This window comes from Larimichthys crocea, chromosome XV (genome assembly GCF_000972845.2).
Source record: "Larimichthys crocea isolate SSNF chromosome XV, L_crocea_2.0, whole genome shotgun sequence".
Lineage (NCBI taxonomy): Eukaryota > Metazoa > Chordata > Actinopteri > Sciaenidae > Larimichthys > Larimichthys crocea.
The window spans coordinates 9,444,880-9,459,503 of NC_040025.1; the positions used below are offsets into that span (position 1 = coordinate 9,444,880).

At 41.6% G+C, this 14,624-nt stretch overlaps 2 protein-coding genes across 9 annotated transcripts in view; one reads left to right on the plus strand and one right to left on the minus strand.

Annotated features, from left to right (window-relative positions):
• samd10a (sterile alpha motif domain containing 10a) overlaps positions 1-14,624 on the plus strand; it is a 45,620-nt gene that overhangs the window by 2,327 nt on the left and 28,669 nt on the right. For 5 of the 7 annotated variants that reach the window (XM_027288827.1, XM_027288825.1, XM_027288824.1 and 2 more), the window contains 2 exons: positions 493-556; positions 12,037-12,202. The gene's annotated coding sequence lies outside the window, so the exon portion shown is untranslated. The remainder of the gene's footprint in view (positions 1-492; positions 557-12,036; positions 12,203-14,624) is intronic. The other 2 variants (XM_027288829.1, XM_027288830.1) reach the window with 1 other exon arrangement.
• Positions 2,849-6,774, minus strand: opn7d (opsin 7, group member d). 2 transcript variants are annotated; one of them, XM_027288823.1, is made up of 5 exons: positions 5,742-6,774; positions 5,477-5,639; positions 5,040-5,167; positions 4,607-4,941; positions 2,849-4,413 (listed from the first exon to the last, which is right to left on the minus strand). In XM_027288823.1, exons 1-5 carry the CDS (start codon positions 5,848-5,850, stop codon positions 3,931-3,933), a joined length of 1,218 nt encoding a protein of 405 aa, XP_027144624.1. In that variant the 5' UTR covers positions 5,851-6,774; the 3' UTR covers positions 2,849-3,930. The 2 variants fall into 2 exon arrangements, with proteins under 2 accessions (XP_027144624.1, XP_027144623.1); XM_027288822.1 differs by having other exon boundaries at positions 5,477-6,774.

Consider the following 14,624-nt stretch of genomic DNA (forward strand, 5'->3'; position numbering starts at 1 on the left):
GTCCTATGGCAGCATAACTAATAATTAATCTTATTATTGTTTTTATGACCAAATTCCATATCCGTAAATGTAATGTACTTTCAAAATCATGAACATAAAAACAAAGTTACCTTGGGGGTAAATAGTCTGTAGTAGCGTGAATGATTGTTGTTCCTCATGCTTTTTGATTTGTATGCAGCAGAGGGCGTCAAGGCACAAGCACTAAGATGCTGAGTACTGGATACAACAAGGTCACCTAAACTCACTGACTCATACAAACATGCAGATCTATCTGAAGTAGGAAGAAACAACCTGTGTGTTGTCTAAAACCCGAAGATATTAAGAAGCTGAAATGTTTGATACAAAATTACTTGATTTGATTATTATAGTTTATATTTTATAGTTTAAGTCTGATTATTGATTGATTAATTGTTCTAATTGTTTTGGCTCCAGGTACATGCAGATTATTTATTTCAGATTATTTCATAATCAGCCACATTTTGTTTAACACAGGATGGTGTGAGCCTGACGTGGAGATGAACCTGTCAGACATGACTGTGGACTTCTTAGCCCAGAGGTAGGGTGAACAAAACCAACACACTCTCTCTCTTTCTCTCTCTTTCACTTAAGAACACAACTGTCCTCAAGTCACCACCGAAGATGAGAATTAAACACGCCAAAATAAGTTTGTGTTTTGAGTTTAACACAGTGCCTTGGGTCGTGCTGCTGCTACTGCACAGGGAACAGCTGGTAAAGCAAGTCATGGTCGAGATTTCAAGAGTTTTAGGGAAAGTGAGGAGAGTGAGACTTTTAAGAAGAAAATCAGACGAGGATAAAGAAGTGACTCCTGCAGCTTTTGGATGCTCTCGCTCCATCTGTGGTTGCCATACAGTGTTTTGGGTAATATTTCTAATCATGTAAACCGTAAAGTTTCCATCTGTCTCCAGAAAAGAAGCTTACACAGCCCAAAATTAAGAATCTCACATGTGGTAAGTTGCAATAACCCAAAAGCGGTTGAGGTAAATCATTGTTTAAGGTTTAGTTTATGTGCCCATGTATTGCCATTTTGCCCATTTGCCAGTTTTCCTAAATGTAATATCATATTAGTATGCCCATAGTGGTTTGCGAGTGAAAAGCTTATCCTCCAGACTTTAAAACATTCTTCACACTGAGAGAAAATAAATTCCTTTGCATCTAAGTTGAAAACTTCATGCATATTTGCCCGGGCTCCCTGCTGGCATTTTATTTAACTGCATTTCAACTTTGATGGAGACTTCAGCAGATACACTACACGCATCTTTGTTTTGTGTTTTCTAAGATTGAAACCCCACATTGTGCTTTCTTATATGTGCCTTTTTTGGATGCACATGTGTATTATCTTCAAAGGGCTGGAACCCCCCCTCGAGCTGTAGCTTTGCTGTCATCATGATTTTGGTCAGTGTGCTCAACAGTGCTTCTATGCACAAGGCTGCCTCAGTGGGAAACAAAGAAAGCTGCACTGAATTGGAAGTAAGATCCATTAAATGCAGAGAGTGCCTTCCCAGGTTAAGCTTGTCCAGTCTATTTACACATCTCAATAATTGTGAATTTTTATTTTTATTTCAGTGGCCTCCAAACAAACAGATTGGTCAGTTTAAAGAGGCAAATAATGACACAAACGAATTGATCTGTTAGATTGAGTGAATTTAAGCAAAGAAGAAGAAATATGAAATAAACAGATGTCTGTTTTTTATGATTGTTTGAAGCAGTACAAACACTGCAGTGAGGCGAGATTTGTTTGAGCCTTTGGAAGTGCCCAGGAATTTTAAACAGAGTCCCCACCGAGGTGCTGCCAATAATGTCAGTCCACCTCGTTTATTGAAAATTAGATTGGCAGCCAATTTGATCTCTGTGCCCGCTCAGGTTAATGAATAATGTTAATGCACCCAAAGCAACACACTTCCTCACAGTTAATTCAAATAAGGGGGAAAAAATTAAGTCACATAGGTATATTTTCTTCATATTTGTAGATTAGAAATGTTAGAAATTAAAAAATATCCTTCAGAAGTTTCTTAAGGTCTCCTGTGCTGCTGTGCTCCATTTATGTGTCAGATCACTTTGTAGTATATTCTGTGAAATGTACAATATTCAACAATTGTACAGAACTCTGGCTTTCTTGGAAATGTTGCAACTTCTTGCTTCTCCCAGAAAAAAAAAACACATAGCAGCGATTATTCAGTGTTTTTATTTCTTCAGTAAATAAAGCTGCACAAGAATTGGTTTTGATAATGATATCAACACATAGCCTACAGTATGCTTTCCTTTATATGCACACATGAAGCCGCACGACACAGTACCACATTAAAAAAGAGAAAACAAAATTAAACATACTTCTGTTTGTGCACTTGTGTGGTTATTAAAATCCAAAGACTAATTTTATTTTAATCGATGGCTTAGTTTTTACAGTAAATGTGCAAAAACTAGCACAAGAAAATGAGGAGTAGAAGAACAAACATAGGAGCATCTATGCATTAGAGATTATAGACACTTCTGTGGGTGCACCTGTTTTATGCCAGTCAAACCAAAACAATTAAAAAATATTCATCAATCAGGAAATTACGAAAATTACGAGGAGCTTCAAACATTTTCACAGCTATGAGCTCCTTTGAAAATCCTATTTTCTGATATTTTTTTTCACCTGGACACTTGAAGGATCAGTGTGTAGGACTTAGTAGCATCTTGTCGTGGAGGTTGCAGTTTGTAACCAACTGAATACCCCTCTCCTCACTTTTCAAACATGCAGGAGATGCTATGGTGGCTGCCACTTCAACCTAAAAGCCATAGATAAGGTACAAAACATGGATGTCATATCTGTGCTGTCGCCCACAGGTTTATGAATAGAGGTTCTGGAGGTTCTGGTTGACACCGTCTTGGCTGTCCTGCCTCTGCCGCCTCCCGGCTGCTCTAAAAAACGGCAAAGACGTGGATCATAGGTGGAGCTGAGGCGGGCTGTTAGTTTATGCATAACTTTGACATGGTGGTAGGCTCCGTGGAAGAGAACCCGGCCCCTCTGTAGGCTCATTCTACACTCATAAAAACAAAGAACAAAATTTTATCAGTGTCTAAATTAGATCTTTTACCCCAGAAACAGTCTGAAAGTCTACAGCGTGTAAACTGTCCAACAGTCTGTAGTAGGAGAATGTAGAATGGCTGCAGGCTACGTGGCACAGAAAAACCTCTTTGATACAGTGATACACCAAAATCAAAGTCTTTTAAATATCAGATAAGCTTGAAGTGGCTGCTAAAATTGGTCAGTTTGAGTTAGTCTTTGTTAGGATGGATTGAAATGTTGACAAGGACACAAACATTCAAGCCTACAGGAGGTGAATACTTAACATCTTCACCACCCGGGTGTCAGCATACATACAGCAGTTACACACGTCCTTTGATTACACATTAATCTGTAGATCTTGCAAAAACAAGAAGGACCATAGAGAGTTTCTTCATCTCCTCTGAAATAATTGATCTGATGTGTTTTTTTGTTTTTTTGCACAGGCCAGATAAAATAAACACAGCTCATCCTCATATTACAAAGTAGTGTCACACATTTGCCTGATTCACCTTGAAGCCAGCCAGCACGGCTTCTCCTTGTCTAATTTATCGAGCTACTATACATTAAAACAGGAGCTGATACAGAAGTACACATCAAGACATTACAAGTTTTTTTTCATGGAGTAAGCACAGTGTGGATTTCACAATGAAGGGGTCATGAGTTACTTTGAGGAAGGACACTATCAGAGGTCCTTTCAAGACTGTGTTTTTGTCATGCTGTAATGTCTTTGTGACACAGTCTTTATAGCTTGTGCAGGCTCTTTGTTGTTTTGTTGTCCATACTCAATAATCTCTGTCCTTTTGAGCAGCTGTCCCATTTTGTCTGCTTCATAAAAGCAGCAGGACGAGGAGGTTGTACCACTAGAGTAAATCAGCCTGTGGCTTGGCAGAGAGCCGGGTAACTGTCACCTCTCTGTAGGTGGATCCAGTCAGGATGCAGGCAGTCCTTTGGGGAGTGGCCACATGACACGGTGCTGCATTCTCATTGCAGTGCAGACACGCGCCGTAGCCCTCCTGCTGCCCATTGGAGAAGCGCGTGGAGACGCTCATGTCCTTGTTGCGCTGCGAGCCGGATCCAAAGCACTCTTTGGGATCTGACTGTGGACTCCCCCTGTAGATCCTCTGCCGTAACATAGACGTGTCCCTGTAGAGGCACTCACGAAAGTTGGGCTTACACAGCAAGTAGACCATGGGGTTGTAGATGGTGGAAGACTTGGCGAAAATGGCGGCGAGTGCGAATGCTTGAGGAGGAACCTCCGTGGCGTCTCCGAACGCAGCCCACATGGCCACAACAGCATACGGGCTCCAGGCACCCAGGAAGCCGATACATACGGCCACCGACAGCTATGGAGAAGAAACATTCACACATACACATGCAGACACTTGTACATGGATACACACACAGCAACAACATGATATGCAGATTTATTTAGTGTCAAACCAGTTGTAAAATATCATTTATATAACATTTGAATACATTACTGTGTCATATCCTACTCTGCACAACCTGAAGTCAATGATGCTCAAATCCTCTGACCTTGACAATGAGAGAGTGTGCATTGGTGGTCTTGGTCTGCGGTGACACATGCTGCTGGACAGCCTGACGTGACCCCCGCACCGTCAGCAGAATGAAAGTGTAAGAGAGGAAGATGACAGTGCAGGGCAGCGCGTAGCAAAAGACGAAAAGACAGACGATGTAAGACAAAGCTGAAAGCTCGTGGTTGGGCGCATGCCAGTCAATGCAGCAGGCTGTGCCGTAAGGTTCAGGACTGTAATGTCCCCACTGTGCCAGGGGCCCTACAGCAAACACAGATGCATAACACCACACTCCAACCACCAGGAGGCGGGCATGGGTCGAGGAGAACTTGTTACCTGATCAGACAGGAGACAGAAAAAAGGATTATATGCTGTTGTTGTGGTCATTTCTATCCTCAAACGTCATCGCTCATCGTGGTGTGTTATCTACTCACCATGGTTAGGGAAGCAGACTTTAAGGCAGCACACTAAGGAGAGAGCTGTGAGGTTGGTCAAGCTGCATAGACCAAACAGTACTCCACACATAGCATAGAGCTGACAGGTGATCTCTCCAAACAGCCACCTGTACACAAGGAGAAAAGGGACATTTCTTGATTATTTGATTCTTTGTTTTGTCTGTACGCGGCCAGGAAATTTCTTAAGCTCAAGGTGAACTCTTCAGGCGGCTTGTTTTGTCCAACAAGCAGTCAAAAATCCAAAGATATTCAGATTACAAAGATACAAAACGGAGAAACAGGATAACAAGAACAAGATAAAAACGACCTAAATCGTCAAAATAGTTGCAGATTACAGTCAAAAAAAATTTCACAGAGGAATCAATTTGATATTTCTCAAATGGGAGAAATGAAACGAAGAGTGAAATATGAGGCACCTGTGTGAAAAAGCTGACGGTATTGCCAATGGGAATAAAGAGAGCGTCATCCCAAGGTCACTGATGGAGAGATTAATGATGAAGAACTCCGCTGGCTTCAAGGTCGATCGCTTGTGATATGCAACAAGTAGCAGGATGCAGTTGCCCATGAGGGACAGTATACCTGTACAAAGAAGAAGAAGAAGAAGAAGAAAGAGAGTGAGCTGAGCTGCAGATTGTGCACCTGCGGGGATGAAGCAGAGATTTGCTCGTTGTGTCCACTCACAAAATGCGCTGTAGAGCGAACCCATGAGGTTGTCGTACTCCTTGGAGATGGTGGAGGCAAACACGTCGGATGTGTCTGAAGCATTTCCCATCTGAAACGTTGTTGGCATTAGCACAAACACAAATTAATCATGAACAATGCAATCAATGATTATTGGTTGAATTAACTCTATTCCCCGTAGATGTTGCAGGCTGGACTGAAAACAATATATTGTTGAGAAAGTCTTCAATAACGGCAGTAAAAGCTATTCCCTCACTGCTTGGTGTGAAAATCTTCTCCAGGTTTGTTTCTAATACATCTAAAATCTGTTTCCTTTGGTGCAAGCTGTGCTGTCTCGCTGCCTTTGTTGCACAATACTTCTAGCAGGATCAAATAGATGAAAAAGCTTCTTTAAAAAAAAATAATAATAAGAATAATCCTGTGCAAAAGATGAAATTTGTATTAAACATAAATCTTTTAAAGCAGGATTGACAGATGGAAAGAATTAAAAAGACTGTGCCTTTCAGGATTTACAACAAGATGAGAGATTGAGAGTTAGCGAACAAAACAATCATGGTTTAAGATAATGCAATATTGTCCCCGGCTGACACGTTTACACATGATTCATGTGACAGGATAGTTACATAATAATCAGAGGTAAGAGGGTGTTCACAGAGAGCTGACAGATATTCAGAGCTAATAAATTAATAGAACAATCCAGTGCCAGAGGCACTCATGCTCTTTGTTACGAGCCAGACTCTCAATCTAGGCAATCAGTATCTCCTCTGCACACATACTGTATCTGCAAACATGAAGATGATTGCTATTCAGTGCATCACTGTGCCGCGTAGAAGAAGAATGATAAATACAAATGGAAATCGGAGAGGAAAGCACCGTGATGCAGAGGCAACGCTGACTCGCAAGGACTTGAAGGCAATCGCGCAGAGGATAGAGAACAAGGCTTCATTACTATGCAAGTCAGCACACCAGTCAATGACGAAACGTCCAGTCAGTCTGAGTGGACGGGAGTCAGCAGAGTCAGTAGTTATGAGCAGTTTTAATGCCACTCAAGTCCAAGAACTTCACTGTGATGTCGGCACAATGAAGGACTCCGTAATCAATAAAACATATTTGTTATTGGATGATTTGTTTGAGCCCGACGGGGGGGTTGAATTTCATCGAAGTTTTAGATACACAAAATGAAATCAGGCTGCATGTACAGTGTGTGTGTATACAGTCTATACAGTGTATGTAGTGCTTAATTTGTGTTTTTATGTCGCTATTTCCAATATCAAAGAGCAAATATGAGGCAATATAGACTCTAATGTAGTCTAATTCAACAGTCCAGCAGTACATCCTTACTTTATGAAGGTTATAGTGTTCTGTTTCTGTTGAAGCTGCTTCAAGAGATGTTATACTTGAAGGTGTTTCTATTATTTCATTAATCCTATTCATGTCAATGAGGCTCGGCTAAATAATGGTTAAAAGAGCTTGGGGTGGTAGACGTGAGAGAGAAACGTCTGCACTCTCAGATCGTTTCAATTGATGTTTTATCTCCTGCAAGGTCTTGGACTGTCACGTCTGGTGGATTCAGATCTGGGCATGCTTCTCTCTTAAGTGTGCTGGCCTTAAAACTCCGGCTCAATCCTGTGTGAACAATCAGGCAAAGAAATCCTGTACTGTATTATTTGTGGCAGAGTTGAATCTGTATTGTTTGACGTGATATTACCTTTAAATATGTCTCTCGAGCTGAACTCCCGTCCCTGAACATGTTTATGTAACCGGAGGGACAAAACCAAGATGACCCTCCACCACGTGAATGTGAAAACGAAAGGGAGGAGGCCGACGGAGAGAGTCGGGCAGAGCTTAAACCAGCTGAACGGCGCCTTTGGTTCACTGTGACAGATTGAGTATTTTGAGACTGGCTGAGCTGTGACACTACTGTTATCATGTCTCCGAGCCTGGCTGAATAACTCCTCTGTTCAGCTGTGATTAATGGGACGCCTTTGAGACAGGGACAGGGACGTTGACCTCCGGATGATGATGTAGGGGGAAAAACATATATCGCCAGCCGCATCTGGCTTATGTACCCCGTTATTTCATTTATGATTCACATTTACACCTCACCCTCTCCTGCCCTGACCCATTTGCTGAAGTTTATGTCTCTGCCGAGACATTTTGACTCGTGTAATTTACTCAGGGATGAGATTTAAATTTATCTATCTGCAGTTCACTGCTGCTGTCAGCTTGACAAGTTTCACTGCTGCATGTCGGCAAACTTGTGACATTCGTGTGATGCTATGGAAACCAGGACTGTCACATTCAGGTGTCTGTGGTTAAAATAGATAATATATGCCGCGGTGCAACAGCAATGACACCACATGCATGAGCTCATGAGCAATGACAATTGCAATGTCGGCATGTCTGCATGGGCTTTAGAGATTGGCAGCCAGTCTCAATCTTTGACCTGTGTTTTCTACTCAATATAATGAAACTGCAAATATGTCTCCAGAGGTTCCAACACTGTGAAAGTTAATGAGACTTTTTAATTTTAGTGCTTCCTTCTGGGTTGGAAATAAGTCGCTGCCCCAAGCGAAATAGTTTGAGTATCTCGGGGTCTTGTTCAAGAGTGATGGGGAAATGGAGCGGATTGGTACGGTGTCGGCAGCATTGCAGAAGTTGTACCAGACGGTTTTGGTGAAGAGGAAGCTGAGCCTGAAGGCAAAGTTCTTGATTTACTAGTCTATCTTCGTTCCAACCTTCACCTATGGTCATGAGCTTCGGGTAGTGACTGGAAGGAAGAGATTGTGGATACAAGTGGCCAATATGAGCTTCCTCCTAATCGGGCATCTGATTAGGATGCCTCCTGGACCCAGAACTGACTGGAAGGACTTTATGGCCTATCAAGCGTGGGAGCGCCTCAGGATCCCCCAGGAGGAGCTGGAATTTGTCGGTGGGCAGAGGGACATCTGGAACGGCCTGCTAAACCTGGTGCCACCGCAAACCAACCTCTGTTTAACATGAGGAAATTAATGGAAAGAGATGGTTCTAATCATTTTTACATGATGTTGCCTTCATCTTACACTTTTTATACAAAATAATGAAGGCATTGGTATTGGTGATTTTAGCTTGGTGTCATCTTTGTGGCGTTGCATTCACCCCCAGCCCTCACTATTTGTATCTTATGCCATTATGAATCATAAAACATTTGTGTTTTGATTAAACAGCTCTGTCCCTTGTACATTTACAGTGTTTTCATCCGTGCATCTCATGGCGATATTCACTCTTATATGTTAAAAACAAGCTAGAAGAATTTTTTTGTCATCACAAAATGGCCGTTAATTTTAGTGTATGTAAAGGATTGTTACTCTACGTTTGCAGCTCTTTTGGCTCTTTAAGTCTTCACAGTGTACAGTTTGTCCACATTAGGACTGCAACTAACTATTATTGATTAATATGCCTTATTCTCTCTATTTAAAGTTCCAGTGTGTCAGATTTATTTACAGAATATGGCTTAAAAGGAATATAGTATGATTAACTATGTTTTAATTAGTTTATAATCACCTTTTTTTGTTTTTGTTACCTTAAAATGAGCCTTATATCTACAGACGCAGGTCCTCTTCCACAGAACCTCCATGTTTCTACAGTAGCCCAGAACAAACAAATTTAATACTGGTGCTAATTGCCATCATACTGTCTCCTGCTACTATCCTACACTTCGGTCATTTAATTAAACCTCTTAGCCTCTAAAATCAAAGCAGCACAGAGGTTCAGTGGTTAGCAGGGCCTTTCTGTTTGGAGTTTACAGGCTCTCTCTGTGTTCTCGTGGGTTTTATTCGGGTGCTCTAGTTCCTCCAACACCATTATACATATGTCAGATTAATTTTCCTGTCGGTGCCCTTGACCAAAGCACTAGCTTAGACCTGGAGTTGATCTCCTGCTCCAGATTTCCCTATACGTTCCCTGCATTGCATGTAAACCTTGACTTGGACATACATGACACACAGTGTGCTATGTGGCACATTGCCTGAAGACCTAATGAGACATTTGTGAGATTGAAATGGACTGTATTCAACCTCGCTGTGTTTGGCCGCCCCCTCATCTGACAGTGACTGACAGTGACAAGTGAATGCCACCGCAGTGCAATATTTACACTGGGTTTTAGCAGCATGACGAGGACTGCTTGGAGACAAATGTTTCAGATGTTGCCAGGCTTGCTATGACATATCTTTATGTAATGACTGTGAAGAAAGATCACATGATACAATGTGCACCTAACATGATGAGTTTAGGACACCCAGCGCTGCTGTATAGTAATCCGACTGTGACAGTTGTCACCTGATAATCGAGCGGATAATTGAGGCCGCGTTCTTGTCCGTTCTGGATTATGGTGATGTTGTCTATAGACCTGCTTCTGACTCCATGAGATTCAGTTAATCACTCCGCCCTGAGATTTATCACCACTGACAGTTATTTTACTCATCACTGCATCTTGTATGAAAAGGTTGGTTGGACAGGAAGACGTGACAAGCATTCGATTCTTTTTAAAACTGATCCCATTGTCATCGTTTAAGATGCACACTGTAAATTTTTGGAAAACTGCTGCACACACTTGGAACATTTTACGACACACATAAAACTTTAGCACACTTCTACCTACATGTATAGTTTGAAACAGTGATCACAAACTGCTCTGATCTTGAATGTTTCTAACTGCGTCCTGTTGTGGTCTGCTTGTTCATTTTCTTGTTTTCAACATAATGGACAATGAGGACTTGCCCTCAATGATTTTTGAGATTTAAATGGAGGGTGAAAGAATGAATGCTGTCTGATTTTTGTCATACACAAACGTCCGTCCATCAGTTTGTCTAGACTGAAATATTTCAACAACTATTTGATCAATTGCCATCATTTTTGGCACTGATTTTCACGGCCCTCAGGTGATGATTTTTTGGTACTTTCTGCTTTAATTGATTGTGATGGCTGGAGAGATGAACAGGCAATACAGGGAAGAGAGAGAGAGAGGCTGGAATTGAACCCGGGTTGCTGTGGTAAGGACTTCTAACCTTCAAACATGGGGAGCTACTGGGGTGCCCCAAGAGGAATAAATTTTAATGACTTTATTGGCAGTCTCTCTAGCGCCACTAGCACTTCAGTTTTTACTGTGTAATATCTCAACGTATGCTGGATGGACTGGCACAGCACAGTTTGATACAGATGTTGCCCAGACAGTGAAACAGTTTGAGCCTGCTGAACGCTCTATTACGTCTTTTTGCTTTTCTTGCACAGTATTCTTAAACATTTGGATTTGAACTTAACAGTCAATAGATTTGAAATTGAAAAAAATTACAATATCAACTATATTTCTGAAAGGTCTGATGCAAACAACACAAACACCGGTCATTTGACATGTCCTTAAGAGTAATTGGATTACTTTTCATACTGCACAATAAACAATCAGAACTGCTGATATAAAATGCCATAACGTGTAATGTAATGTTAAACAAGTCTCTGATCTTGACGCCGATGGGAAGGACAGCAGTCACAAAGAATGCCAAAATAAATAAATAAATACAATTCTGCCACCGTAGTAAGTCATCATCACTCCTCCAACAACTCCTTCCCCTTCCTGACACAAACACATTACATAACCACAGCGTGTGATTGAGTATGGGAAACATCTCAGTGTCAGTGTTTAGTCAGCTGTTTTCATTTGTTAGAAGACTCAGCTGAAGGTCATCCGCCCTGTTGCATCCAACACAAAGACCTCGTACTGTAGCAAATGAATCGCTCACATACGTCTAGGAAACAACAATGGGCAGTTCATGCATGCAGTCTGAGCTCGACTCGACTCTTGAAAACAGTCAGTATAGCTGCGACTATAACTTTGACTTTTGTGGATTGTTACAGCGGGGTCTCATCACTAATCCTGCTGGAAATCCCACAAATCGGCTGCGATGCCTCTGCCTTCATTTTGCATTATAGCCAGCACAATTTACCTCTAGATAGCATGTGAAACTTGACTGATGTCCTTCAGTAAATTCCCCTTTAACACATCCAGATGTTATCACGTTAGAGGTAGAGCTACAAGATAACTGTGTGCCTGAAATAAACCACCAGACCTATTGCACAGAAAATAAAGGTTTCACCAGCTTCTATATCTCAGCATTTATCGTTGGGAACAACATCAGCAAAATCCAGAAGATCAAACAAGTGCGTCGCCATCGATGACCCTGTTTTTTTGTTAATGTCCAACCTCTTTGTATTGCACTGGAAACATAAAAGACACCCCAATGCTTTGGTGCTTACCTTCCAGGGAGGAATGGCTTGTCCTCATTTAAACTCATGGAGGCCAGGTGGAGAGCAGGACACAGACGAGAGGAGCTTGACCAGCCAGTGAGACAGAGAGGAGGGACAGACAGACAGAGACAGAGAGAGGTGGACCTGGATCTGTCTGTCTCACACTGAAGAGTCCCGCTAAGGTAATTTCCTCTTCTTCAATGACACATCCTGCCAGGTAGACACACACTCGCTCTCTCATACAGCATGTGCATCATTGTGGAGATGCATAGAGCCTCACTGATGTAGAGCGAAAAAGCCACAGTGACGGCAGGTCAGCCAGAGAGAGAGAGAGAGAGAGCGAGAGAGAGGGAGGAGGAGAGAGAGGGATCAGCATAATACCGGCGAGTGTCACTGATGACTCGAAGTACCATTCCCCACCCTGTTTTTCTCCATCCGTCCGTACTTTCAGCTATACTTATCTGTGACACTCTGATTTGTATCTGCTCTAAAATTATTCACATGTATCTGAATGATGCATATGAGGTGGGTTTTCCCAAATCACTCGTTCGTCCAGTCACAGCGGCTCACGTCTGCACCTACAGTATGAGCAACAGTGTGTGTGTGTCTGTTCACTAAGTGGGGCTGCAACCGACGATTATTTGCATCATCAGTTAATCCACCGATTACTCGATTGGTTAATTTGATTTGGGTGACGTCATAAAGTGCATTGGAATTCAGTTTGCTGTCATAGAGGACCAAAGAAAACAGAAAATATTCACATTCACTGAGAAGTTATGGTTTAGTGTTTACCAATCTTCCTGCCTTTGTGTATCTGTATCTGTTTCAGCCTGTTTAGTTTCCATCTGTGTCACACTTCTCCTTGTGCGTTTTACCACGTTGTTCCATGCTGGATATATAAACAAGGACGACCAGGTGAAAAATATGACTTTGTTATTGAGATCAGAATTAAAATGATAAATGAATATTGTCCACCCGTCACAGATTAAGTGGTTGTCAAATTGAGAATGGTGGCTCACGCTCACCCTCCTCGCCCACACAGTTATAATCATATTAATCTTATCAACATGATGATCTGCTGTGACACTGGAAATCTGTCACAGTTAGAGAAGGTTTGACTGTCACGCTACATTCTAAGGCTATTTTCTTGAACTAAATTGTAACATAAATCAGAAATCTGATTCTTAGTAATTTACAAAATTACTCAAATTAACCAGCAGCTAATTTAATACTTGCTTTTCATTTCATTTTAATACAATGAACAATTATACAATTAATCGACTTATCGTTGCAGCTCTAGTGTACAAACTAATCAGGCAATCAAAACCTGGAGGAAAGAAAACCAGCTGTTGATTATAAATTTATGTGTGGATGCAACATTGTGAAGGTGGATTAATAGAATATTCATATACTGCAGGATGAGACTGTGAAGTTAAAATCTTAAAGAGATTTATGAGATTAGATTTTGATTGTAATTTTTAATCGTGTGAAGAAGATTAGACAATTTATGACAAGTCTTTCATGATCCTAAATAGTTCACGGTGAAGAAATGAAGCAGCAGCAGCAGCAGTTTATGATCGTACCTGTTGCTACTGTACTAGTAATTAATGAATGTGTTAGCAGGCATTGAGAGTCATAAAATGATATTTCTCAGGTGTTTCTCTTAGTTCAAGGGTCCAAACCAAAAAATTATTTTTCCAGTCCTGTTGGGGATCATTTGACCTTCACCTGAAGCGCTGTGTCACCCTACTTTATCAAACCCGTGCAGTTAGCTCGGAGCAGGCGCTGCTCCCAGACTGACAGTCATGGAAAGCCGCTTAAGGGAGCGTGTGTTCATTCGCTGAGCTGTGCCGAGGCTGCAGGGCTATCAGAGCAGCGCTGTCATATTAATACCTCAGCACAGGGTCCTGGTCTTTCTCAGGCTGCTCGCACTGACACGTTTAGAGGAACTTAGTGTCACAAACATTGGTTCGCTGTTGTGTGAAGTCTCTTCATGACTTATTGGAGGTGGCAGGAGGCAGGAAATGCTCAGAATGAGAGGAAATTATGAGAGAAACACGTTGAACATGAGTGCAGTCACTTTTCATCAGGTCATAAAAGACGCAGTGGATGTCAACAAGTCACCACGCTGCAGTAAGATATGAGAATGTTTGGTCCAGACTCAAAAACAGTTTGATGGATTGCACTAAAATTTGTTACAGATCCTCATAGTCCCCAGAGGATGCATCCTAATGGTTCTGGTGATGACTTTTCTACCACCAGCAGTCCCAGACAGCAGATTGGTGGTTTTGAGTTATGTAATTTTGTACATTTACGTCTCCCTTATGATGGATTGTAATAACTTTAGTGATCCCCTTACCTACTTTTTATCTAAAGTCATCATCAGTTCAAATTTATATAAAAAATACCAGCTTGTGGTGTCGATTAGCTCAGAGCATCCGCCCCATGTATGTATGTATGGCTGTAGTGGCCCAGGGTTCACATCCGACCCGTGGCCCTTTGCTATATGTCATCACCCCCATCTCTCTCTCCCCACATTCCTGTCGGTCTTCAGCTGTCTCTATTCAATAAACTTGAAAAACGGCCAATAGATATCTTAAAAAA